This window comes from Zootermopsis nevadensis, unplaced genomic scaffold (assembly GCF_977971745.1).
Source record: "Zootermopsis nevadensis isolate Lab colony 2312 unplaced genomic scaffold, Znev_1.0 Znev_ptg000024l, whole genome shotgun sequence".
NCBI classification, from domain to species: domain Eukaryota; kingdom Metazoa; phylum Arthropoda; class Insecta; order Blattodea; family Termopsidae; genus Zootermopsis; species Zootermopsis nevadensis.
Window position 1 is genome coordinate 17,497,216 of NW_028259156.1, and position 27,944 is coordinate 17,525,159.

At 36.2% G+C, this 27,944-nt stretch overlaps 2 protein-coding genes across 8 annotated transcripts; one reads left to right on the forward strand and one right to left on the reverse strand.

Moving 5' to 3' along the window:
• The first annotated feature begins 655 nt into the window (after positions 1 to 655).
• Iswi (nucleosome-remodeling ATPase imitation SWI) lies at positions 656 to 27,944 on the forward strand. Of its 6 annotated transcripts, XM_087355392.1 has the most exons (27): positions 656 to 744; positions 2,740 to 2,874; positions 7,578 to 7,640; positions 8,283 to 8,446; positions 9,177 to 9,309; positions 9,402 to 9,508; positions 10,095 to 10,236; positions 10,705 to 10,992; positions 11,571 to 11,639; positions 12,079 to 12,188; positions 12,312 to 12,477; positions 12,646 to 12,786; positions 13,221 to 13,415; positions 13,771 to 13,903; positions 14,500 to 14,648; positions 14,756 to 14,868; positions 15,455 to 15,581; positions 15,977 to 16,090; positions 16,401 to 16,526; positions 16,872 to 17,123; positions 17,435 to 17,595; positions 18,215 to 21,994; positions 22,445 to 22,569; positions 22,811 to 22,914; positions 24,015 to 24,172; positions 24,565 to 24,701; positions 27,496 to 27,944. In XM_087355392.1, the coding sequence occupies exons 2-22, from the start codon at positions 2,797 to 2,799 to the stop codon at positions 18,510 to 18,512; spliced, it is 3,129 nt and encodes a 1,042-aa protein (XP_087211518.1). In that variant the 5' UTR covers positions 656 to 744; positions 2,740 to 2,796; the 3' UTR covers positions 18,513 to 21,994; positions 22,445 to 22,569; positions 22,811 to 22,914; positions 24,015 to 24,172; positions 24,565 to 24,701; positions 27,496 to 27,944. The 6 variants fall into 6 exon arrangements, with proteins under 6 accessions (XP_087211518.1, XP_087211521.1, XP_087211522.1 ...); XM_087355395.1 differs by lacking the exon at positions 656 to 744 and having other exon boundaries at positions 2,691 to 2,874; positions 18,215 to 22,023; positions 22,481 to 22,569; XM_087355396.1 differs by lacking the exon at positions 656 to 744 and having other exon boundaries at positions 2,691 to 2,874; positions 18,215 to 22,023; positions 22,501 to 22,569.
• LOC110837584 (uncharacterized) lies at positions 1,206 to 6,108 on the reverse strand. Of its 2 annotated transcripts, none has more exons than XM_022079869.2 (6): positions 5,971 to 6,108; positions 5,603 to 5,671; positions 4,869 to 5,051; positions 4,199 to 4,280; positions 3,741 to 3,844; positions 1,206 to 2,692 (listed from the first exon to the last, which is right to left on the reverse strand). In XM_022079869.2, the coding sequence occupies exons 2-6, from the start codon at positions 5,603 to 5,605 to the stop codon at positions 2,603 to 2,605; spliced, it is 462 nt and encodes a 153-aa protein (XP_021935561.1). In that variant the 5' UTR covers positions 5,606 to 5,671; positions 5,971 to 6,108; the 3' UTR covers positions 1,206 to 2,602. The 2 variants fall into 2 exon arrangements, with proteins under 2 accessions (XP_021935561.1, XP_021935560.1); XM_022079868.2 differs by having other exon boundaries at positions 3,741 to 3,925.

Sequence of the window (27,944 nt, forward strand, 5' to 3'; positions counted from 1 at the left end):
AGAAACTTAAACCAGCAACTTCCATCCTGCAATTGTTGTTCGTTTCCAAGTGTGAAATGTCGACCTTCCAGCGAACACACGTCCCCCGGAATTTCGAAATTGTTTCGTACAGGTCTCCTCTGCAAATTTTTAAAGAAATTCTTGGTTAAAAAACAGTTCCAAGGCCTCAGCTATTTCCTGAATTTACTGTGCTGTACCTTGATGTCTAAATCCGCCCCTAAATTGTCCTCTCTGCCCTTCGTAATTTGACATATCTTCCCAGACAAATCTATAGTCAAAGTCGCCTTTTCTTCATCATTTACTAATATATCAATCAACGGAATGATCACTATCTACGACATTCTTTCATTACGAAATGTTATCTTTTCGTGATACAAACAGTGGCCGTAAAGCAGCACCAACACAAACAATAGTCACTGTGGAAAAAATTTATAAAATACGTGATGGCAGCACGAACAAAGCCATATAATCATATATGTCAACATTTGACTGTTTTTCTATCGATCGTGTATGAATGAGAGAATATATCGATTCCTGAAGTCTTTGTATGATCTAAGTTCAAGAATATGTTAGTAGATGGAACCACATATTGATCGTATTGCAACGCTCTTGGCGGAGGGAAAGGAAACTTCAACTTTTATTTCCAGTGTTGTGGTAGTGTTTTACAGAATGGTACATATGCCTGTTATGAAGTTTATAATAAATTGTTTGTTGTTACAAGAAAAGTATCATTGGAATCAGAATGTAAGTATAATAAAAAGAAAATTGAAATTTTTTAGCAAATTAATCATTTTGTATGTCAGAATTGCATAGGCATGATAGTGACATACAAGAGCAATATTCTTGATAAATGAATTCAGAAAATGATTGTTAATCAATTTAGTGTCCTTTCTGCAACATTACGATAGTGTAATAATTATTCTGCCCATTATTTTTTATGGCTGCAAAATATAGTCTCCTAGTCCAAGGAACATCATCTTCATACAGTGCACCAGTTTCCACAACATGGCTCTGGAAAACAAGTCATGTTAATGTAACCATTACACCTATCGTGGAGAAAATGTCATTACTTTACCTTCTGGCAAAACAGCCATTGAGACATTGGAGTATAATAATCTCGAAAGTATTTTACAACTTCCTTTTTGACAGCCATATAACATGATTAGTGTCCCCTACAAAGAATACTGAAATAAGTCAAAATTACAAAAATTTTGCAATGTTTATTTACTTCATTCTGGTGACATCTGCATATATAATCAGGGAAAGCAATAATTACATTACAATTTCTTTCATTTTGAAACATACAGTGAAACTGACTAGAATTACAAATATTACATATTCAAATAAAAACATCATTTTACTCCAACTTGATGTTTTCAGTTCATGATCTGTGTGGAAAGAAAATCATTAAAAAGTTTTATAGGTAACTGACTGACAAACTTGTCACAAGGTTTCACAGCTTTTTGTCAAATTCGTCGTATATTAGTGAAGATGATCTGAAAGTGCTGTACTATAGAAAAGTGATCCAATGCGACACTTCTGAGGAACCATGGCATAAGAAATACATGTCATATGAAGAAAGAGTTTCATTTCATGATTTGTGTTAGGCCATGTTTATTTATAAGGCAAATATTTGATACAAACTGCTGCATAACTGAATATTTTTACATTTCAGTGTGGAGTATTAGCCTCATATACAAAGAAACGTGCATAGTCTTGACCCACTTTAGTATTGTAATGCTTTTTTATATATTTTTTTTAATTTTCAAGGCTGAGAAAACCTACAGACAATGCCATGAACAAATCCCATTATCGATACTTGTTCAGTACAGCAACAACGGAATTTGTTTCTCGATATGTATGCCTTTGTTGAGATATTTCTGCAAAAACAAATTTTTGTACATGCATGATGAAATGGGGCCACCATACACTTACATAACCACAATAACATCGAAGGAAATTTTTTCAAGTGCAAAAGGGGCATACAGGACTTCATAATTCTCAGAAGGTTCATAACAACGAATAATTCATTATAGGAAAAACTAAGTTGGACATCACCCATTGATGGTCTAGTGGTTAGTATAATAGTCTAGGACTCAAAATATCCTTGTCTGATCTTGATCATAGTCACTAATAACAAAAAAGAAAGGGGCACAGCCAACACCAAAAATTCCATGTGCATCAAGTATCTCAGACAATGGATAATGGTCAAATGGTATTCATACATAAAATGTTAATAGTACTTTCTTATTGATGAGAAGCAGAAACATGGAAGTTTATGTAAAAGTCTATAATATAGACAAATTTGTTATGATATAAACAAGCTATGATTACATTAGACCAGAAACTAAAGTTTTATGTACTGTAAATATTGTAGCAATATGTGCATACAAACATTTGAATATGGCACTGTGTGTAACAAAAATATATTCATTCTTCACTTCCACTTCAGCACAATAACTATGTTTTACATATTGAGACAAACCTGGTGTTTCTAGAAACAGCAATCTGAGGACTATTTAACCTATCTTGACAGACATGTCGGTATCCAACACATTTAAATAAATATGACAATGCAACACAAAAACACGGAATGATTAACTCAATATAGGCTTGTTTTCTTCATGATTCGAAGGAATTCTTCTTGGCTTATCTCACCATCTCCATCCCTGTCAGCTTCGTCAATCATTTCCTGGCAAAGAAAACTTGTTTGAGTATGCTTTGGTGCTTTCACTTCAGCACCACTGTATTACGAAAACCATCTGACAAGATATAAAGCTTGGTAGCATCACTCTGATGATGGAGTGGAACAAACAGCAACTACAGGAGAGAAGCAACTGGAGGTACAGGCATGGAGAAAGGAACGGACTAACAGTGAGTAGAAATTAATGTGCCTTCATTCCTTTTGCCCTGCTGCAAGATCACAAAAATTTTGAAGGTCATGTCTTGTCAGACATTCTACAGAGGAAGTTCCATCTTGTTTCAGAACCAGACTTAATATGTATGTAACTGTGTTCCTGAGTAGAAGTTGAGGTTGGTGAACATAAAGTCTGGTATAAGTTTACTTGGTAAACTTCTACCAGACTATATGAGTCCTGTCTACCAAGACATTAATTTTAACCCATATTCAAATTATACTCCTGATTCATATTTGAGAGGTCTCATGTTTGCGTCTTGGATGGAGACTGCCTATCCTGACAGATCTTTACATTTTTTCTCACACCCTGTAGACAAATGTGCAAAAAGTACTTTTTAATAGGCAATGACATCCTTCTTCTATATCCTCTCCAATTCATCACTTACAGTCACCCTAACACTATACAACTCAAAAACAAGTCCATCGCGTAGAAGTTTAATAGTTTCGATAATTCCCATACATGCTATGGAAAACAGAACAAGAGTGTAATCTAAGCAGAAACAATGGGAAATTAACCTTCGTATAACTAAAATTATATATGTAATACATGTTTAAAAAATTTGCGTCTTTTGTTAAGGTAATATTCTGTATAATGTAAAACATGCCAGCCTAATCATCATGTAGGTTTCAGTTCGGTAGCAATAACAAATGAAACACAGTAGCTAAGGGTGAAATGTTGTATGTAAGATTACAAACATTCTTACAAATTACATGTAAAATAATGTTTATAATTCAACAATTACAAACGTAATCACCATGTGAAACCAAGTGGTTACAGCCAACAAATTTAATGGAAAGCAGGACAGAAACATGACATACACACCTGCAGCTCTTCATCGGTTAGGGTCTCGCCCAACTCCTTTGCAACACGCTTCAGATTCTTGAAAGAGATCTTTCCTGTTTCATCATCATCAAATAATCTGAAAGCTTTAAGGATTTCTTCTTTACAGTCTTTCTCTGCCATTTTTACAGTCATTAGACCAAGAAATTCATCATAAGACAAAATACCTGAAAGCCGCATGTATGATTAAATAAACACAAAATGATTTGATACTATTCTCCCTTTTATACTCTTGAGGTTTCCCAAACAAAATTTTGTCAAGTATGCATGATACATGTGATCCATCTCATCTTGTCCATCTTAATGTATTTGCCCCATAAATATTAGGGTAAAAATATAAATTATGAAGCTCTTCAGAATGAAATGTTTTCCATCCTACTGTTATGTTGTCCTTCTTAGGTACAGCCACATTTAGAAGATATAACTTTATCCTTACTTACCTGTTCCTTCCCTGTCGACATCAGTAATTATCTTCTTAATCTCCTCCTTTCTTGGTTCAAATCCTAAAGCTCTCATCGCTACCTACAAGTATGAGAAAAATTCAATTACAGCTGATGAAATTCATACTAAAATAATCCAAACACTGGGAAACTATAAAGTTTAGTAACTTCATTCAGTAATCAGCTGTATGAAAAACTGCAAAATTTTCTGTATCACTCTACAAATTAGAAGAAGATTAATTTTTAAGCCATGTCACCCTTCTTTTTTTTTAGATCAATGGTGTAAACTGTTGGATAAATAAAGTATCACAAAAATGATAAGCAACACAGATATGACTCCACATACTGTGGGGGCACATTCATAATGAGTATGGCCAAAATGGATGTGATAACAGGTTGTGCCATACAACACAGAAAATGTATACAGCTCAATTATCCAGGGTCCTTCATGAGAAGCCTGGATCACTGTGTATACGTTGGACCAACACAAACCAAAATTAAATAAATTTTACCATGTCTGGTATAGACCCTAGTACCAAATTTTATTGCAATATGTTTAGCTGTTTAAGACATGAAACTTGTGGAATGATAGACAAACTCTGAAACAGAGTACAAACTGCCTAAACCCATATCTGAAATGATTTACACTGTTGATCTACTATTTCAATACCTTTAGTTCTTTTGTTTCTATTTTTCCAGTTCCTTCAGCATCAAACAAGTCAAATGCTTCCTTTATATCAGCTTTCTGTTCTTCTGTTAATTCAAACTTAGGACCAGATGATTTCTTCCTTGCTCCAGTCACTGCTGCAGCAGCCATAGTATTACCTGCAGTCTGTGTCCTGCACTGTGATGCCTGTGTAATATAAATAAGCATACTTCACATGTAATCCTAATCTTTAAGTCACATTATACCAACAATTCTATTTTCTCAATACAGTTGCTCAGAAGTAATCAGGTTTAAATAATTAACACGCTTTGTTCTAATTTCATTTGTTTTACCAAACAGAGAACAAATTTATGTTTCACACCTCAAAAATATAATTCTTTTCTAAGACTTTTAGAATTAAGGATACCTAAAGCAAGAACTATTTGCTAATGATAAGCCTCATCATATTCTAGTTTATTTTAGAAAAGTACATTACAGAGAACACAAATAATCCAATTTTATATCTGGATAACATCATTTTTAATTCATACAGCTCAGGCAATCCATTCAATTATAATTTCATTTTTTAAGCTTGTCTTAGTCCTTCAAATTGGGCTGTCATGTCGAACTACAAAGATTGCCTCCTCAAACTGAAACATGTCATGCAAATGGTATGCCTACTGAACAAAACTGCACACGTATAACAAAAGTATTTAAGTAAAAGATCAACACAACTGATAGCAAACTCTTGATCATACCATCGTCTACTAACAGATCCAGAATACGTAATGCTCAAGACTAATCTTCACCAGCACAAGGCACTAAACCTGAAATGAAAAGTAAAACTTTCCACACTCATACATAAATACATACACATTTTATTACATTCTATGGACCAATAAGTAATGATAAGTTACAAACAGATCTACCCATTACACATAGAAGATAAGTTATCACTTATTTGTAAACAACATAAATTCATTGACAGAGTAAAAGGAGTGTGTAAGTAAGCATCTTTTTAATGCTACATAAAACATAAATACTGAATTTAACTTCTGCAATTATTTTAACAAAAGTCACTCATATGTAATACTTCAGAACAGCAAATATAATTGATGTTCAGTACCTGCTTAATATTATTTAAAGGAACTTCCCTTCATGTCAAAATAAACAAATAAACAATTGGCAGTCGAAACTTGCTACTTTCATTTGTTTAGGTCCGTGTTCGTAGCCTTCAGAATTGCTCCATTGAACCAGATGCTACTGTGAGTATTTGTCATTGATTGTTGTTTATTGTCTCTGACAATAATGAAAAATTTTAGCCATCTGTTGGTGTGCAATAGAATTAATGCAATTTCTTGACCCGCCATATTTTGCGTGTATCGTTTTGTGTTGGGGAATAGGTTCGGGAGAGAATATTTTAAATTTGAAACGTGAACGAATTGTTTTGGAAGAAGATTTGTATTACGTTCTGGTATGTTAAAACCAGAAGACAGCATGGATACAGGTGACACAGGAGAAAATTCGGTAAGATTTAATGTAATTTGGAATAATGAATGTTGCTGGGTTAGAAAGCGTTTGCGGCACTACATTTCCAAGAACTGTCAGGAGTAACGATTGGGAAAGAATTCAAAGTATAAAGTATGTACTCTTGATTTTGGCATGATCGGAACTTTTTCGAAATGTAATTGTATGAAATCAAACCAACGAGTCGATCAGTAATCTAGAAAGAGGTACATTGTGATAGAAATGTTGCATGTTGGAGAGCTGCCTTTTATGTTTCATTTTGGTAATTTGTTGCATGTCATCATGAATCCCAAAATTATGTACCTTACGTAGGCAAGCCTAATTTAGATTTCGAATACAACGCAGAAAGTATGAGGAAACAAATTCCAGACATAGTCATTTTAAACCTAGTGCTTTCTTGCAGTTTGCAAGGTAGTGATAAACATCTTTTTGACATCATAAATTAATATTTTATATGAAACAATGAAGCTGTTTGAAGATGATTGTCTTCTGGGGTGTTGTACTGTGCAGTCTTGAAAGTCAGTTTCTTTGAGACTGCATAGCATCACATCTCAGAAGACAGTCATCTTCATACTGGCCACCATGAGAATCTGTAATTTCAGATCTACTTGTTTTGGTTGCGACTTTTACTGAACATTCTGTGTTTCATTGAGGCTGCTGAAAGAAGCCTCAAAGCTGGTGGGAATCACAGCACTTGGAAATTATGTCAACCAGCCCAGAACACTTATTGTTAGATAAGCTTACAGCAGAATGGCTAGACAAATGGAACAGGTCAACCTGTATAGTATCTTTCCATGACCTCAGTATAGTTAAAAATATTTTGCTATTGCATTTTTCCAAATAATAAATTCTGCTGTTTTTAATTTTTAGGTATGTTTGTGACTATCAAAACATTTTAGATGCTAGGATAAAAGTTTTACTTGGTTTGGTGTTCAGATCCCTGGAGATTTTTCATTACATTATGTATTGACATGTTTCTCTTATTAAGAGACTTAATTATACCACATTTTACTGTTATAGGTGCAGAAAAGTATTAGCATTGCCATATTTTTCTCACCTAAGATCATTTACTCTGTTGGAATTCTTTGTGCTTTATGAAGGTGCTTATTATTCAGCACAACATAAAATGACTTAGTAGACATTTTATTCCAAATAGAATTTTACCCTGTAATTTGTGTATTTTTTTTTTGTGGTTTTGTTTTCCAGAATGCTTCCTCAGCTGATACACTTTCATCCAGAGGCAAAACTGAAGACTATGAAACAAAAGTTGTGAGTAAAATAGTACTTTAAGGTTGGCTATTTATAAACCAGTTTAAATCTGTTATATGTTAGGCCAGCTCAGGTGGTCACCCATAAAGTACATGTATTCATATATTATCAAACAATGGGTACCTTTCTTGTAGAAATTATTTGCTGCTGTTTTAACTAATCATAGATGGTCTTTTCATATCAGTTTCTGACTGATATTGGCATCCCATGAGTGCATTTTCTTATGAACAATTAATTTTTGAAATTATAGGGGAAATACAGAAATTTGAGATGCAGTGCCTGTCTTCATATTCCATAACTGTACACGTTTGTATAGCAGCATGCACCTTTGCATCACTTTTGTGTTTTTTATTCTATGGAGGGAGGGGGTGCATGTAGTCTCTTTCTGCTCTTCTCTACAGTACTGCTGTTTCTTTTATTTATTAATTTGAGTTACAGGTAGTAAAACTGGGATTTGGAAAATTGTTAAAATCTGTTGGATCTTGACACAAATGATTTTAAATTAAATTCTTGAAATATATAGTCATGTTTGTTTTGGATAGGTGATTTTTGAAGAAGTATATAAGATTATATTGTTTTGTTTCTTGTTCTGAAATGGATTTTGAAAAAATGAAAATTTTGGTGTGCATTGATTTTGTACAGGAAACAGACCGCAGTAAGCGGTTTGATTACCTTCTTAAACAGACAGAAATCTTCACACATTTTATGTCCAATAATCAGCGAGACAAACCACCAACAAGTCCTCTAAAGGTGAAACCAGGCAGACCAAGGAAGAATCCAGACCAACCAAGAGGAGACCCTGGAGAGTAAGTGATATGGTCTGAAAATGAAACATCTTTTTTTTACATGAGATTTTTAGATCTCATAGTAGCGACAATGTTTATGTTGGTCAGCTGGGTTGTAACACTGAGTGAATTTTTAGGTAGTTCCCAACATTTCAGAGAAACACAATGTCTTCTTCTACAGGGCTTCATTGAGAACAATTATTGCAGTGTTTTTTGTTTTTGTTTTTATCAGTTAGTGTATATTATTGTCTGATATATATTGTTGCAGAATTTCTCAAAGTTAATTTTCCTTCTTCTCCTTTGAACTGTCTTTCAATTTTATCAATACTGTCAGTGCTAAACCATCTTATCAGTAACGTAACATTGTTAAATAACTAGTTTCGTATTAGTCTGAAAGTTTTGATGTAGGTGTGGAATTAAACTGATGCATAACGGATATTTTTATTTATCTGTAATTTGAAGAGAAACACATTATTTCAGAAACTGGCTCTGCTTTTATCATCAGGTAAAGACTGTAAGACCTAATCAGTTTGGTCCATTGAAAGAAACTGATGTAGGTATTGAGATTAGCTTTTCCCAATGGATTCACCTGATTAAGTCTTACAGTTTTACCTGATGATAGAAGTAAAGCCAGCTACCAAAACTTAGGTTTATCAGAATTTTTAGATAATATATGCCCATTATGCATCAATTTAGTTTGATGTTGTTTTCATTTCTATTTGAAACAACAGTATGGATTATTCTCTTGCAGTCATCGTCATCGAAAGACAGAACAGGAAGAAGATGAGGAATTGTTGGCAGAAACAAATTCTAGTAGAAGAACTATCATCAGCTTTGATCAGTCTCCACATTATGTAAAAAATGGTGAAATGAGAGATTACCAGGTAAGTGTGTGAAAGGTTTCTGTCTTATGTACAAGTAAGTCCCAAAATAATATTTGAAACTCAGTGTTTTATAATCCTTTCTTCTTTCTTAGGTACGGGGTCTCAACTGGATGATTTCATTATATGAAAATGGCATCAATGGAATTCTCGCTGATGAGATGGGTCTTGGTAAAACTCTGCAGACAATATCACTGCTTGGGTAAGATTCAAAACTTTATTGTGTTCCATTGTACTTTGTAACAGCAGTTATATCTTTCGGCATATATATATGTACTGATCAAAATTATTTACGCCAATTAATTATCTTTATTACAGAAACACTGGTCAGATTGAAATGTTTTCTTTGATCGAGTGTTGTCTTTATTTTTCTCAAAGGATATCAAATGTCAGCCAGATAGTGGTTCAATCCACTCTCATTCATACATCTTTGTGGTCAAATTATTTTGGTTTCTTATTATTAAAGCAAAACTTCAAACGTTTCATCCAAATGAGTTAAATTGATTTTCATTGCCATTTTATTGGAGAAACATCACATTACAGCCCATGGTGAGGAAGCAAATGGAGAATTTTACTTCTAGAATTAAAATTGATAAGATAACATATTCTGTTTTTAATGTTACATGCACTCGCTTCTGGATGGCCACTAAATTTAATGCATGGAGAACTTGGTTGTTGCTGTCAAGCAGTAAAATATAATAATTAATAAAATAACTACCAAAATTGTAAATGATTTTGAACCACGTAGAATATGTAGTGGGCTTCACCAAGTGACATTTCATCCGCAGGTATATGAAACATTACCGGAACATTCCAGGACCTCATATTGTGATTGTTCCAAAGTCCACACTTGCCAACTGGATGAATGAGTTCATGAAATGGGTTCCTTCTTTACGTGCAGTGTGCCTTATTGGTGACCAAGAGGCTAGGGTGAGAATATTTTGTTGAAAAAATCTTACAAAATGTAGGTTAAGTATTTCTGAAAAGATTGTATTATTTTTAAGTATGCAAAATATGTATCATAAAATGTATGTAAGTTATATATTTTTTTCTTTATTTTGTGTTGTGTGAACCAATATTAAAGTTAACCCACTTTTCTGTAGTTTAAGAGTTTACGTACAAACATATTTTTCTCTCCTGAGGTTTATTTGTTGTACAGTGCTCACCAATTGGCTTTTTGAAAATATTGTAAGAGGATTCTGTGCCCCATGCAAATGTTCCTATAAATTAATTACTGACTAACTGCAGACTTGGGTGGGATGTGTTAACCAATCTCAGTATGATACATCTGGTTATATTTTCATCATCTTCACTTTGGCAAATGTTAGTATTTTACAAGAGAAATTATACTGATATCTCGAAGTGTGGAACTTGAAGTGCTTTTATTCTCTTCACCAGAATATTTTCATAAGGGAAACACTCATGCCTGGTGAATGGGATGTGTGCGTGACTTCGTATGAAATGGTGATCAAGGAGAAAGGAGTGTTTAAGAAGTTTAACTGGCGTTATATGGTCATCGATGAGGCCCACCGTATCAAGAATGAGAAGTCAAAACTCTCTGAGATTGTTCGTGAGTTCAAAACAACAAACCGCCTTCTCCTGACAGGAACTCCTCTGCAGAATAACCTACATGAACTTTGGTCTCTCCTCAACTTTCTTTTGCCTGAGGTCTTCACCTCATCAGATGTGAGTATTTATAGACTGTAACCTTGCACCGTAGAAAGGAAGATGTTTTGAAACTTCGATCAAAGCCTTGGACAGACGGACCTAACAGAGGACTGAATGTAAGAGGAGAATTGAGGAGGCCACGGACCGAATACGGACCGGAGAGCCATAGAAGAAGAACCATATTTAGGTGTTAATGTATATCAGTTCTTTTGCTTCATACACTTTCCTGACAGCTGTGCTGTATTATAATTATAAATAAAACATTTGTTGATTAGGAGTAATTTGAATAGAAATTTTTTATTTATCGTGAATGAAGTTAAGTTGGTAGTAATGTGGGAATAAATGTGGTTGAGTGACTTTATTATTAACTTACCTTGTATTGCATACATGTTTCACTTTTTTAAGTGTTTACGCGATATATTAGTAGTAAGAATAAAGTTAAAGTAAAGATTTCATTTGAATATCACTGAATATTTGTGTACCTCATTACAATTCATAATGATGATTGTATGATATTTATATCATAAGATTTCTTTATTTGTACATTTTTACACATTTGTATGTTCAATTTCTTATTGATGTTATTGTTTTAACAGGATTTTGATGCATGGTTCAACACTAATAATTTCCTTGGTGATGCTACGTTAGTTGAAAGACTTCATGCTGTAAGTAACATTAAGAGTAATGTTGAAAGCTTGTTTGGGCTGGCAACTGTATTTTGATGACAGTATTGGTGATATTTTGTTTAATATATTTAAACAAGTACATGTGTGTATTACTCCAGGTGTTTTTCAGACCTCATCATAATGAGCAAAAACTCCTTTACTACACAATTAATACTTCATATGAATGAGAAATGACATACATACCTCAGATATTTCAGTCACATTAGAAGTTTCCATTTTAAATCAGATGATATCTGAGGCTAAAAAATTGTAGGTTTCTTGTTTCTATTAATTACATTTTTTCTGGCTTAAAATCGGTTTTGTATTGTATTTAATAGTAATGTATTTTGTGGTCTATCTACAAGAAACTACCTGAAATGAAGCTGAAATAAATACATTTGTTATAGATAGGAATGCTAATTGTTTCTGGTTTCTTTAGGTTTTACGCCCATTCTTGCTGCGTCGATTAAAATCTGAAGTTGAAAAAAGGTTAAAACCAAAGAAAGAACTGAAGATTTATGTTGGCCTTAGTAAAATGCAAAGAGAATGGTGAGTAGATCTTGTTATTATTTCCCGTTTTAGGATACGTGTGTATTTATGTGTGCTTGCATTCAAGGGATGAGTTAATGAATATATGAATGTTAAAATTTGAAGGGCTGTTTTCATGTGAAGGTATACGAAGGTCCTGATGAAGGATATTGATATTGTGAATGGCGCTGGAAAGATTGAGAAAATGCGACTGCAGAACATTCTCATGCAGCTTCGAAAGTGCTCCAATCACCCTTATCTCTTTGACGGTGCCGAGCCCGGTCCTCCGTACACTACAGATGAACATCTTGTGAGTAAAAAGTTTTAATTTTAAGTTAACATCTTCTTTTATGTAATGTTGAACAGGAATGTTACAACTTATTGCATGTGTGGAATGTGGACTAAAATTATTTCCCGAATATGACAGAGATTCATAGACTGTCAGCCTGACATAGGCGGTTATTAATGTATTTTCTAGGTGTACAACTGTGGGAAAATGGTTATACTGGATAAACTGCTCCCACGATTACAAGAACAGGATTCAAGAGTGCTCATCTTCAGCCAGATGACAAGGATGCTTGATATTCTGGAGGATTACTGCCATTGGAGATTATACAGTGTGAGTGCAGCATTCCGACATTTTGTGTTTCACAATTGAATTCTAGGATGCACCAGCTAAGATCAAGTGAAATTGCACAACGGCATACTTACTTGGCTGCATCGTGGCACAAGAAACAAGCAGTTTGAAACACACTCATAGTCACATTAAACCAAAGTTGTTTAGCTGAATTATTTAGGAAATGGTTGCTTCATTTTCTGTGTGTTGACATATAACTTGCACGTATTTTTGGCCAACAGTCAGGTTTCTGTACATGGACCTAGTACTCCGGTTTTGTGTCTGCGTGCATTTGTTATTACGTGATCAGTTCTTATGTTGTATTTATGTTACCTTCTTCATTTGGAAGCAAACATGATTTTTTACTGGCTTCATAAAATATTCAAGATGTTGAACATATCTTTAGCACTACTAATTAACTGATTAACATTCTTCAGTATTGTCGACTGGATGGACAGACACCTCATGAGGACCGTCAGAGACAGATCAATGAATTCAATGCGCCAGGCAGTGAGAAATTCATCTTTATGCTGTCGACGAGAGCTGGTGGTCTTGGTATTAACCTTGCCACAGCAGATGTTGTCATCATATATGACTCTGATTGGAATCCACAGATGGATCTGCAGGCTATGGTATGTAATGCCCATTTCACTGGCTGTCATCATAATCATAGTAAATGTTTTGGGAGATGTTTGTACTCTCATCAGGGTTTTTCTTTCTTTTTTATTATTATTATTTTATATATGATTAGCCCCCAGACTCCTTCGAATCCTAAATTTGTATGCCAACCAGTAGATTACTGAGATGGCTTTGTACTCATATTTTATGGCTTTTATCTTGTGGTTAGCAGGTAAGTTTTCAGCACTGCCACAAAATATTTTGCCTGCCTGATAGTATTCATGTGGTGGTCGTGGTGGTGCTGAGGGAGCCAGTAAGTAAGCAAACCCGTTGTTCTGTAGAAATGCCATTTTGACTTCACTGTAACAGGATCGAGCTCATCGTATTGGACAGCAGAAGCAGGTGAAGGTCTTTCGTCTGATCACAGAGAACACTGTTGAAGAAAAGATTGTTGAAAGAGCAGAGGTGAAACTGAGACTAGACAAGCTTGTGATCCAGCAAGGTACTGAATTTTTGGGATCTTTTTACACGCATGTTCTCTTACATTTTGATGTATTTCTAAGGAAAATTACTTGCCATGGAAAATTTTACTGTCTGCTTGATCTATATGTGTGTTTAACACTTTCTCAAAAATCCTGTATACACATTATACTGGGTTAATTTATAAAAAAAGTTAGTATTTAATTTTCATTTAAATACTAATAAACTTTAGTTCTTTGCATGCTGTAACAGATTTTTAACAAACCCTAAAATTGCAATTTTTTGGCAAAGTAAAACATCAGTCATTACATCCAAGTCCTTTAATCCCACTTATAATTTTTTTATTATTCTTGTGTTTGTTTGTTTATATGTTCTTATAGTGCAGCACAGTGTCTTGTCTTTGTCTACAACAAATGTAATGGGAAATGAATTGTACAGTGAAACACATTTTTACTTGTGTTGTTTATGATATAATGCAACTTCATGTTGAATATGTTTTCTTTATGGCCTCACAGTTTTGTAAGATTGTAGGAAGTTCCTCTTTGAACTTTGCTGGCTGCCTTCACAGTTGTTAATGCAATAAACAACATACAAACTCAAAAGAATCTGTTTGTACAGGTCGTCTTGTGGACAACAAGCAGAATCAACTGAATAAGGATGAGATGCTGAACATGATACGATATGGAGCAAACCAAGTGTTTGCTTCTAAAGATTCAGCCATAACTGATGAAGACATTGATACCATCCTCCAGAAAGGAGAATCAAAAGTAAGAGTGCTGTTATTACATGATAAATTCAGGATTAGTATGGTGTACTGTCTGCGGAAATACGTGTGATGTTTGATTGTAACAGGATGTTTTGTTTTACTCTGTAGACAGAGGAAATGAGACAGAAGTTGGCAACTATGGGAGAATCTACACTCAGAAATTTTACACTGGATGCACCAGGCACGGACTCCGTATACCAGTTTGAAGGAGAAGATTATCGGTAAGGTATTTGCTGTAAGATTAGGCACGGTCACTGTGCAGTATTTTGATTTGTGTCAGGCTGTCTGCGGGAAGAGTGAGTCAGGGACTGCAGGTTGCATCATGACATTGGACTGAATATTATGTTTAAGAGGTTAGCACTCTTTTTCCATATTTGAGGAGACTGGGTTTTGATTCTCTGCCCTTAAGGTGACTATCCTGACTGATGGTTTTAATTATCTCCTTCATTCCCTATTTTATCACTCACACTCATCTTATCATTTGATGCTGTCTAACATTTGCAGTTGAGAAAGCATGATTAACTAGACGAAGATAAGAACCACAGATTCTGAACTAATATATGGGTCGCCAGACTCGTGAGTTGACGTCCCTGTTTGGTCATCATGAGATATTTAATTTGGGAGGTATTTCCCTTAGTGTACTGAGACTGCTGAATTGTATTTTGGCCTTGAGACATGTCATGAATTGTACAGAAACAATTCATAAACTGTTCTGGTCAGATGAAAAAGTGTGGTGTACCATGGAAGTAGAGTTTTATGAATTCCATGTGATTTTATATATTTATTTTCCATGCTTAATGTTTTCAGAGAGAAGCAGAAAGTACTTGGTATTGGCAGCTGGATTGAGCCTCCCAAACGAGAACGGAAAGCCAACTATGCTGTGGATGCTTATTTCCGTGAGGCTCTGCGGGTTTCAGAACCAAAAGCACCAAAGGTAACTGTGAGAACTTTTCCTGTGTTCGTTAAGTGGAGATGACTATGTTAAGCTGGTACGTGTTTACTATTTAAATTCCATGGTTACCAAGCTTTCAGCAGTGTTCTTCAGTATTTCATCTGACAAAAGTCAGGTCATGGTGAAAGTACCATAAATGTAATACTATATATGCATTTACTAATTTGTTGACTTTTAAATCTGAGTATTTTTTCCCCCCTTTTGTGTGTGGTTTTATCCTGCAGTACATTGATGTATGTAGTTCTCTTCTGAGATTTTTACAATCACATTGTGCAGTAGTTGTAGTAGTTTATTTCATGATCATTATTAATTTGTTTGTATCTTCTGAGGTATTTGTATTGATTTGTTTAATCAGAGGTGTTATTTCTATTTTTTAGGCTCCTCGACCACCCAAGCAACCAATCGTTCAAGATTTTCAGTTCTTCCCACCCCGGCTATTTGAGCTGTTGGATCAGGAAATCTACTACTTTCGGAAAACAGTCGGTTATAAGGTTTGTGTGTTTTTCTTTTAGTACGGTGAATAGTGCGTTAGAGAAGAAGGAATTGCAAACTGCCCATATTCCAATTATTTATGTGTTTCACTGAATGATGGCTTGGATTTTGATTTATTTTGTATTTAATAAAATAATAATTCCTAGCATAATGCAATGTGATGTCAGTAGCGTGATTAGCTTTGCAGAAATTAATTTGTATCTGCAATAAATTAACATTGAGTACAATGAGGTATATGAAGTTGCTAAGAACATATTTTGAAAATATTTGTACTGCATTGGAGTATTTAATGGAATTCACTTTCTTCAGGTTCCTAAGAATCCAGAGCTTGGTTCTGATGCATCAAGAATTCAGAAGGAAGAACAGCGCAAAATAGACGATGCCCAGCCGCTCACAGAAGATGAAGTGGTGGAGAAAGAAAAGTTGCTTACACAGGTAAAAGTGTTTTAAGTGAGTTAATTTTAATGACCTGCAGATCAGCTTGACTTCGCAGTTTACATCCAGGCAAAAGCATAAATGTTACCTCCTGTACCATTGGATAGGCTTCAGAGTCTGCCCCTTCTGGAGATCAAACTCTAGTCATCCAGCCTGTAGTCAGACATTATACTGATTGGGCTATCCTGGCTCTAGTACTCACACATGGATTATTGAATACCTGCAGACTGCTGCTGTATTAAATTTTATTGTAATAAAATTTCTGACTTTTGTTTTGTTTTTATTTTATTTCTTGGAGAAGACTTAATATGTCTGTTTTCCTCCATCTCCTGTTTGTTTTACTAGGGTTTCACAAACTGGACGAAGCGTGATTTCAATCAGTTCATCAAAGCCAATGAGAAGTATGGAAGAGACGACATTGACAACATTGCTAAGGATGTGGAAGGAAAGACACCAGATGAAGTCATGCAGTACAGTTCTGTGTTCTGGGAACGGTGTCATGAACTGCAAGACATTGACCGCATCATGGCACAGATAGACAGAGGAGAGACCAAGATTCAGCGACGAGCCAGTATCAAAAAGGCACTGGATGCCAAGGTAAGGAAAATGCTCCTGTTACTTATTTAAGTCCCTTCTAACGTTCTCCCAATCTGAAAATTATGCCATTTGAGATATCTTCCAGTTTAGAACTTCTAAAACTTCCTGTCATCAACATTAACATGTTTGCATTACAAATCTTTTAAACCATGAAACTGATTCTCATGAGATAGTGACAGATTGTTCTGACACTTCTATTATAAAACTAAATTGTGTGATAAGTGCACTATACTTTATCTTGTGAGGACTAAAGTTTTTCTTTCTTAACTTTGAGCCATAGAGGTCTTATTGCACTTGTTATTGGCTTGCAGATGGCACGGTATCGTGCCCCATTTCACCAGCTACGAATAGCATATGGCACAAACAAAGGCAAGAATTATACAGAGGAAGAGGACAGGTTCCTTGTTTGTATGTTACATAAATTGGGATTTGATAAAGAAAATGTTTATGAAGAGCTGCGTGCTGCAGTGAGGTAAGACTTAATAATCGTGTTATTTTGGCAATGATATTGATAAAGTAGGTCTCCGTTAACAGTGACCATAGAAGTAGAAAGAGATCTAAGTTTTCTTTTAATTAACACATTCTTATGAATAGTTTCTTCATTCTGTAGCCAACAGGAAAGTATCACATGCTTGCTATGCACTGTGCAGATTTTAAACATTTTAGTTTATTAATTTCTTGGTAGATGTCTTTTTCTGACAGATCTTTTGATAGCTGACATTTCAGGATGCTTCAACAAGGAAATAAATATCTCACCAATTTGAACAGGAATGTTTAAAGAGATGACATTTTCTTTACCTTTTTGAACATTACATGACTAAGGGCAGGTTTCTGGTTGTAAAGAAGAGTGGCTTACAAGATAAAGGTCTCTTCAAGTGCTATTAGATGAATTGCAAGATGTGCACTGAACATTTGAACAAAGTCTACCAGATAGATTGCTTAATGCAGGCTGCAACAAAGAGTAATTTAGCAGTGTTAGAACCTTCAAAGTAGGAAAATTGTACATTCCTGGTTCAAAGAATTCTAGATGTATGTTTTAAGGCCATAAAGTTGATACTGTTTCCTTATATAGCTATTTATGTACACTACAGGAATGCTCCTCAGTTCCGTTTTGATTGGTTTATTAAGTCACGGACGGCAATGGAGCTACAGCGTCGGTGCAATACACTTATCACACTTATAGAGCGAGAAAACCAAGAACTCGAGGAGAAGGAAAGAGCCGAGAAAAAGAAACGTGGCCCCAGAGGAAGTAGTGGGGCAGGGGGAATTCCTAATGTGGGTTCAGGGACTGGAGGTGGCAGTAAAGGCTCACAAAAACGCAAAAATGAAAACATTCCAACACCCGATACCAAGGCCGCCAGAAAAAAGAAAAAGACAAATGAGAAGTGAAGTGATCAAAGTGGCTGGGCCACAAGACTGTGGGGTATGTGGGCCCTACAGGAGTACAAGAACTGCAGCTTGCAGGATTTTATAATGTGTCTGTTCAGTGGAAAGAATGCATCTCTCAATGATTTGTCTAGTGTGTGCAGTTGTCCATATTTATATTCAGACTCTTGTGTAATTTCTTCTGACAGTTTAGTGCTTCTGATTTTTATTTACTGTTCATTGGCATCAGTAGATCTGTATCACATTGAAACACAAGTGAAATGTCTGTGAGCAGATATACTAGTAATCCTTCACTTGATAAAACACAAGTGATTGTTTATAAATTTATATTGTTAAGACATGACATTCAGAATGAAATTTCTGCAGAACATTTTGAAATGTTAATTTTTATGTTGTCTTCTTAGTGTCTAGTAATATGGGTAATTCATAAATGTAATGATTTTTGTTGTAAATTAGAATTCAAAATTTGTCATGTAATTCCTGATGTTATATGTTTTTGAGTATTATTGATTGTCTTGAAAAGAACACACAAATTATTGTTGTATGAAAATTTATACATTGTACAGTGTACTTCAATCATAGAATGAGCAGCACAATAACTTCTCAGTTTTTCTGTCATAAAAATTTTATATTATCTCTTGAAAGGTGTTCTTGTACTTTGAGCTGTTTTAAATGTCAGCATATTCTGTGACTTATGACTGTGAGGGTTTCTGAATTATTTTAAAAATGGTGTTTTGCATTTCTGATGATCACTTTTTCAGCAAATCTTGATGACAGGAATTATCTAGACATAGCCATTATGAAAACTAATGCTTTGCTGCTTTGTATAGGCACAGACATAAGAAGCAATTAGAAATGATTTGGATGTAAAAAATATTTCCCTTTTTGTAAAATCATATCAGAAATTTACTAATTTTTATATTTTGGAACTCTGGCATCGAATCCAAAATGTGTACCCTATTCTAATAGTAGAGAGTCTACTGATCTTCCTCATTTATGCCTCAGTAGAACAGTATTATAATGTTGTTTCTTAATGTAAAACTTTGTCATTTCAGGATAAGCAGCATTGAATGTTGAAGGTTTTCTGTTTCCCTGAAGGTTTTGTGTATGATAGGTTTCCTCCAAAATTTTGGTAACCATGTATGAGACTTCTTTTGCATAATAACCCAGATGACCTCCAAGACGCCTCCAATTTCATGCATTTGTAGATTGGCCCATGCTACACATGGTTTTGGATGTTTGTACAACTCAAAAGAACAGTAGTTCAAAATAATTGTATGAAAAGCTTTGAAGTAGGTTATTATGCTGTAACACTGTTATTCTTTGAGACTTACAGTTTTAAGAAATGAGAGTTTAGTTGTACAGCTTCTTCTGTACTAAGCATCAGTGTGGAATTTCTTTTGTGTACCATGTTTTGTTAAACAAGAAGTCACGCATTTGAGAACCCTGTACTTCACTGTTCTATTTAAGTTATATTCTTTGCATTTACTGAATATATTTAATGTACTGTACTAGAAAACTCTTCTTAGTTGACAATAGCTATGTTAGGAATGGGATGTATGTATGTGGTATTGTGTAGAGAACAAATTTTTCTAGCTACTTAATAATATTATAAAGACATTCACATTGGTGTGAGAATTTTATTGTGCTGTTTGTCTTGTGATTCTCTATAGCAGTGGTATTCAAACTTTTTTTGTTTGCGTACCCCCAGATATAATTTCTCTTCTACTTTGTACCCCCAAAGTTGTTGGTGTATAATTCAAGTTATACATAGTATATAATCTACACCTAAAATACATTAAATAAATTACATTTCTGATTATTCAGTGTTCATCATAAAATAATATATATATATATATTTAAAAAAAAATTCACATACCCCAGGTTGAATACCACTGCTCTAGAGGTTTGTAACACTGGTTGATTTCTTGCATCACAGTTATGTTGGACATTGTCTGAGGTATATTATATAATCCAAATGCCATGTGCACTTTCTCCTGAAGTTTTTGCATAAAAACTGGGTGCAGTCACATTCAGGACTTTGATTTGGGTAGCACAAAGTGCTGCTTATAATATGATATCATGTTTGGGTGATTTCATTTGATCTCTGAATGTTATTTTCACTTTTCTGTTAAAAGCAAAAATGAAGTGTTCATGTTATTTGGATGTTGTTTTTCTGGGTTGTAATGCTTTGTGGACTGTAGATAGATACCAGTGTTGTAGGAACATACAGCCTTCACCTTCAGTCAGAGTATGGAAGCCTCATATTCCTCTAAAACATTGGTCATTTTTCAAAACCTACAAATCCGCATGGCATAACAGTCCAAAAGAACAAAATTTTTACTGCTTTGGGAACCTCAACTCTTATTCAGATATATGATATGTTTCAGGAGTTGGCTTTAAGTGGTGATGTGTTCTTGTGTTAGTTTTCATTTTCAGCATGTGGTAATGATTGGGATTTAACCCACACCCTTCTGACTACTAAATTTATATGCTTAATATTAGACAGCTGTTCCAGGTTCAGTCAAGACAGTGTGTTAAAAATAAAATCAATGTATGATTATAATATCCAAACACCTGAAGATAGTAGTGGAGCAAACTCCGGAAATGGCATGTGTATGAATGTAGATGTATCCTGGTTTTTAAAAAGTTTAAACAAAACATATATGTGTAATAAGTCACTAATATACGTATTGAGATTTAGTTACTACAGTATCCCATTTCTTCTTATAGACAGTGGAGGTGCAGATTGAGTTTGGTTTTGATTTATTTGGTATTTTTTGCAATAAGTGCATGAAATTAACACTTAATGAGAAAGGGGTGTTTAACTATCCCCTTAACTACTAAAAACAATTTGGTTTAAATATTGTATAGGGGATTGACATGTGATTTTAGTTTTCTTTCATTTTTGTGTAAAAGTGTTTGCAAGAAGTTAATATCAAATTTTAGAATGGTTCTAGTAATTTGAATACAAGTTCGCAGTTTCAAAATGGCGCTCGCATTGGGGAAGCAACCCAAAAATGGTAACTAATGAACATTCCTGTGGAAATGTAAATTAAACTTAGCGCCGTGCATATTGTACTGTCACATGAATTTGTAAACAACGACGACAAGTTGTGTAATTAATAGCTCAGTCATTAAGAAGGATAATTACTCTTCAACCGTAAGAAATCGCCCCTACAACATGGCTCTCAACATTGTAAACATTGCCTATGCCATGAATAACTTTTAAGTCCTTACTCCGAGTAAAATTGCGTTTGTGTATAACAATTTCTATTACACGTTTGTCCATCAGATGGTAATCCAGCGACAAGAGAGCTTCCTCAAAATATTACCTAAGCATTTCATCCCGGACTCTCGCAGAAATTACTGGACGGGATGTTGGCTATAATGACGTCAGGACCATAACGCAAGAGTAATACGTGCACAGGAAGTGGGTACTGTTCAGTACTGTAAGGAAGTCTGCTACATGTGGCTGGAATCTGGTAAGTTGACCGTCGAGATTAAATTCTAGGTACGATTTGCTTCATCTTTTACAAATTATTTATCGTGTGATAAATTATTGGTATAATAAGACCACAAAAACTAATAACATTCGTATCCTATTCGTGGCCAATGCACGATACTGCGTAGTTTAGTAGTTCGAGATTTCTTTCCTCAAACAGTAGTAGTCTAATTATAGTGATGTACATACGAGTTTAGCCAGTAAAGTATTATCTTTATGTTTCTCAAGAAATTGTAGTTACCATAAAGCATAGTGTTCCGGTGAACTTCGAATTCACAGAACAGATGGATTATAAATAGCAGCACGTAACAAATTCAAAATGGAGGTGGTGTAGATGTATAAAATTACAATAGAAAAATTAATGTTGCTAGTTACCATTGTGCTTTATGAGCAAAAGTTGTGAAAATATTTTACTTATTGTGCACACTAGATTGTGTAGAGCTTCATCCTCTCTTCCCTTATGCAGCTCCATGGTCATGTTCACAGAGGGTTTCGTGGGTGTGCAGTTCTGCCCCTTTCAGAAAAGGAGAGGTTGCAGTGTCTGAAAACAAACAGGTAACTAAGTATTAAATAAATACAATTTTGTTTTGTTTGAAGTAAAAAATGTAGAATTTTACTTTATGGTAACAGTTAAGCCTGTGGCTTATTAAATTGATACAGAATACCTTATATTCTAAATTTGTTGGAGACTCCCCCTTCTTCCTTCACAATGTACTTATATGAAAACATTATCGAGGCAAAAGTATCTTAATAAGATGTACGGACCTCATTGGAGTTACCTATTTTCATTTTTCAGGACCTTAGTACTCTTTCACAGGTGGATGACACTGATGCCATGGATCCAGAAGAGCCAGCTGAACTTGAGAAGAAATGAAGCCGTTTGATTCCAGAACAGGGAAAGTAAGTTTTGCCTGACTTTATTAACACTGACATTGTTTTCAGAACACAATGAAAATATGTTTGTGGTAGATGTTAGTGTTGTACATCTTCCTACATATTTGTGTGCTTGTGTCATTTCATGACTGCTGCCAGCACATCCTGATATTTTATTTTTCCATGACAACAATAAAAGTAAAATTTAGATTATAAGAGGTATAAAATGCTATTACTGTACACACGTGCACTCTGTCTAGTTAAGCACGTTGAGGTTGGTCCTTATACTGGAATGATTGAGGCCAAGTGCTGTCAGTAAATATTGCGGAAATTATTTGACAGAATTCAACTTTTAACTTCCTTTGTCACAATTCAAACTACAATAGGCATTCACAAATGTACTGTTACGTCAGGTACGTGGGGTCTCACTTGGACAGGATGCATTTTTTTAAAACTTTGTACTTACTGAAAAGAAAATTGTTGAAATAGGGGCAAAGATAAAACATTCTCCATGGCATTTACTGAGATGTCTCACAATGCTCTTTCATACCAGGTAATTAATGATTTATCAGGCACATAATCATTTACAGTAGGCATCAAGGGCTGATGTTCACAGGCCTTGTAGCAACCAACCGTATCACTCCTGCTGCCTTCCCCCTCACAGACACTTGCCAAATGCCAAGCTCCCAGATTTGTGCCAGTAGCCATGTACAGGAGACGCCAATTTCAAAATCTTCAACAGCAAAAGTAACGAGACTGCCAAAATATAAGCGATATAAGTGTAAATTTTCTTACATTCTAAGGTTGGTGCCTTTATTGTTGCTCTTGCAGAGCAATTCTAGGCTCATGTGTGGATTGATTTATTGCTGAGCTCAGAGGTGGGCAGTTCACTGGGTGGCAGTCACTGTAGTTCCTTCATAAAAAAACTTCCCTTGGGATTTGAAATCAATTGATTCCAAGTAAAAGTTAATTAGCATAATTATTTGAGACTGATCATTATATACCACAGTCCTTACCATATCTGCACATCTCCATCTTACATTTTTGAACTGCTGTTAGCTATTTAAATATCTTTGTTTTCCTGTTATGATATTGCTCCTAATCTTGTTTTCCCATTTACTTTTCAGGGCGAACAGGAGTGTAGTTGGGAAATACATCACATGGGATGAGTTTCATGGTGTTTGGTTCCTTGGTGTCAAAATAGCAGTTCTGTTCGCTATGCAGATCAGAGTGGAAGAGAGGCTGGATGGAGTGACAGATCATATGATGACACAACATGAAGAAGGTAGGATGATGATGGGAATTGCTGGAGAAACTTCAGCATTTCACAGTAACTCATCATAACAGTTGCTTGTCATTTTAATATGAAGTTAAAGAAAGATGGAATTTCACTGCACTTAAAAGTATGTTATTAAAACGATATAAGAATCACATCAGGGAATTGCCATTTCAATAAAATTATATACAAATTAACCAGTTGAAAGAGCATGTCATTCCCTCCCAAGTAGGCTTAAATCAGGTCTTGCAACTTTCATGGAACCAAAGATTTGGTAATTTTGAAGTAGACTGTCATGCAGATTTTTTGGTGAATTACATTATTACAAAAAACAGGTGAACTTGTTTGGTTCTGTAACAGTTTATTAAGTACAATGGAATCTGATACACATTTGTCTGCAGGCCCTAGGATCACTGGTTCGTCTGTAAGCAGTGGACGTGTTATTGAAGCCGAGTGCAGACCCTGCTCTTTGCCATCTGGAGACAGGAGATTTGTGTCAGCTGTGCACTTTTGTACTGCTGCTGAGGATCTTACCAAGGTAACTAGACTTCTAACGTCATATCTACGAGGTCTGTCCAAAAAGTATCCGACCTTGGGCCAGGAAAACAAAGTTCTGTATCTGGGGGGTTACAATACCTAATCCCCTTCAAAGTAGGCCCCTTATGACTCCACACACTTAGCCCAGCGGTCCTTCCATCGCTGGAAGCAATTCTGGAAGGCTTGTTTTGGAATGGTGTGCAGCTGCGCTGTCGCGTTCTGTATGATGTCCTCACGGCGGTCAAAACGGGAGCCTTTTAGCGGTGTCTTCATTCTCGGGAACAGCCAGAAATCACAAGGAGCCATGTCAGGAGAGTAGGGAGCCTGGCGAACCTGCGGAATGCCGTGCTTGGCCAGGAAACCCTGGATCAGGTGTGATGAATGAGCTGGAGCGTTGTCATGATTCAGCTGCCAGTTGCGTGCGTCCCACAGCTCTGGTCTCTTGCGCCGAACTGCATCTCACAAAGATGACGGCAGGACTTCTTGGTAGTACTCTTGATTGACAGTTTGGCCTAGTGGTGCATACTCATGATGCACAACACCCCGGTAATCGAAAAAAACAGTCAGTATCCCCTTCACATTGCTCCAAACCTGTCGTGCTTTTTTGGGCCTCAGGGATGTTGGATGCTTCCATTGTGACGACTGGACCTTGGTTTCCGGGTCATATCCATACACCCACGACTCGTCACCAGTGATCACAGTCTTCAGGAACTTAGGATCCCTGTCGGTGCACTCCAGCATGCCCTGCGCGACTTCAAGGCGGAGTTGTTGCTGCTCCGGCGAAAGCAGCTTGGGCACAAATTTTGCCGCCACTCTTTGCATGCCCAAATCCTCAGTTAAAATCGTGTTTATGGAACCTCTGCTGATCCCAACCTCATCAGCAATTTCCCGGATGGTCCTCTATGATCAATGTCCGCACTCTGTCAATGACATCAGCATTTCGGTTCGTTGACGGTCTCCCGGAACGCTGGTCGCTGTCCGCCAACATGCGGTCGTCTGTAAAGCAGTTGAACCACTCTTTAATTTGAGTGACCCCCATTGCATCATCTCCGAAATCCTGCTGAATTTTGTGGATTGTTTCTGCTTGGGTATCCCCAAGTTTCTGACAAAACTTGATGCAGTATCGCTGCTCCAAGCGTTCCGTCATCTTGAGCTAAACGTGAATGCGACGAATACGTGTTGCACCACTTCGCTATCTGGCAAGGACAGACGCATCCGGTGGTGCTACGAGGAAGCAAAAAATCACGCATGCACATGAAAGTCCCTTCTACCACTACGCTCAGTTTCCCCACCCTTTCGCCATTACTTACTGCAGAAAAAAATAAGGTCGGATACTTTTTGGACAGACGTAAAAGCTCTTTAAAGTCAGGTAAGGTTATGATTTTTTTATGTGGGCTACAAGCCTCAGGATCTACATATTATTTGCTAAAAAAAAAGAAGTCAGTGTGCCACCATTGAAGTACATAATAAACTCTTCTAATATCTATAAGCAGTGACAAGATGTGCACAATTATGTCATACAAAATAGCATTTGGATGTAAAACAACAAATGAGCTGTACATTGACTTTCTGTTTCTGATTTGGCTTCTTCTGTGTCTTTGTTTTGGACCACTCATCAACAGCTTTTGCAGGATAAAATTGCGTCATTGCCTTTCATTATCTCAGCATTTTGATACAAATTAGGCCAATGGGAAAGAAGACGCACAAATCTTAAAACTGCATGCCGCATTAATTTCCTTGAGCCCTTTGTCTTTGAATGTTCCCTTCTATGTCTGCAACTTCTGTTCGCCACAAAAAGCAAACCTTGATCCATCTGTCACTTATTCCATGGAGCTAGGTCCTTGAGAAGCCACCAATAGTCGGTCACTCGGCAACTCCAAAAATTCCCAACATTTCACAGAACCAAAAGATTTATTACCGTGTAGGATTTGACATTTTCATGCTGGTGAGTCTGAAGATGGCTGTCTTCTGGGTTGTTGGTAGAAGTGTACCAACGATTCAGAGGTCCTTGCTGCATCTGTCATCAGGGTGATGAGTAAGGCACACGTTTGGAAGTCAATGAAGAGCCTTGGCACAACCAGTGCTGACTGGAGTCAGAAATGTGAGGGCCTGGGAACTAACAGGAGCAGGGCATGCCACACCTTGGCCAGCAGGAAGGAAAGGGGCACGAGAGGGAGAGGTCTGAGAAAGCAGCACCAGCGCCACATCCGGCTGGACCAGCTGGATAAATCCGCTGTGGCCGAAACATCCCATACAGCATTGCCAGTCTTGCCCAGGCCAATAAGCCACTACCCTGCCCTTTTCAGGGCACATCACATCGACTCACCTCTCATATGTCAGTTCATCCTATGGCAGGAACCTGAGGAGCCCTTATGACAGCCCCCCATGTCCCTCACATTTCTTGTGGACAAGGTGTCGCATGTCCCCAGCTCCTATTCCTTCCCAATCCCCACTGCCAGTCTCCTATAACTAAGTTTTTCCATTACACTGACGATGGAGAGGACCTCTGAAGCATTGGCAAACTTCAACCAGACTACAGGAGCTACAACGCAGAAGACAGCCATCTTCAGACTCACCACAGTGAAAACCACAAATTGTACTTGGTGCACACTTGGCTACCCTGCTAGCGCTACTCGATATATATAAAAATGTTTATCTATTACTCTCTACCCTAAGTCATCCACGTGTTCATTCCTACTACAATAGTAATATTTCCATCAGAAGTACAACCACAGCCCGCTACAGACTGTACTGCATCGAAGATGAAAATGCTATTTATATATTTCTTTTTCTAGGACTGCCATAACTGATACTGGAGAAGAAACTCTGTGTCATCTGTGCAGGGAGAAGTTCTGCGTTACGCACTACACGGACGGTCTCAAGTTCTGACCAACAACTCCATCACTCGGGCTGCATTAGCGAGTTTCTCTGAAGCCAACATTAGCATCATCGTCAAGTGGAAACATCCAGAACACTTAATACATGCTGTATAATTATGTTAATGTTGGTACCATTGTCTGTAATCCATTGTATTACTTGCTCTCGAGTACAGTGTTTTTGAATGTTCTCCCCTTTTACCTGGTGACGGAAATAGTTTCCAAAACGTCTTGTTCGAGAGAAACAATAATAATAATAATGTCTGTTGTAATACCAGTCATATACATTGAGACTGCAGTGATGGAAACATGATGCCTTGTAGTTGTATGCTTACGAAATAATAAAGAATATATACAATGATACAGAA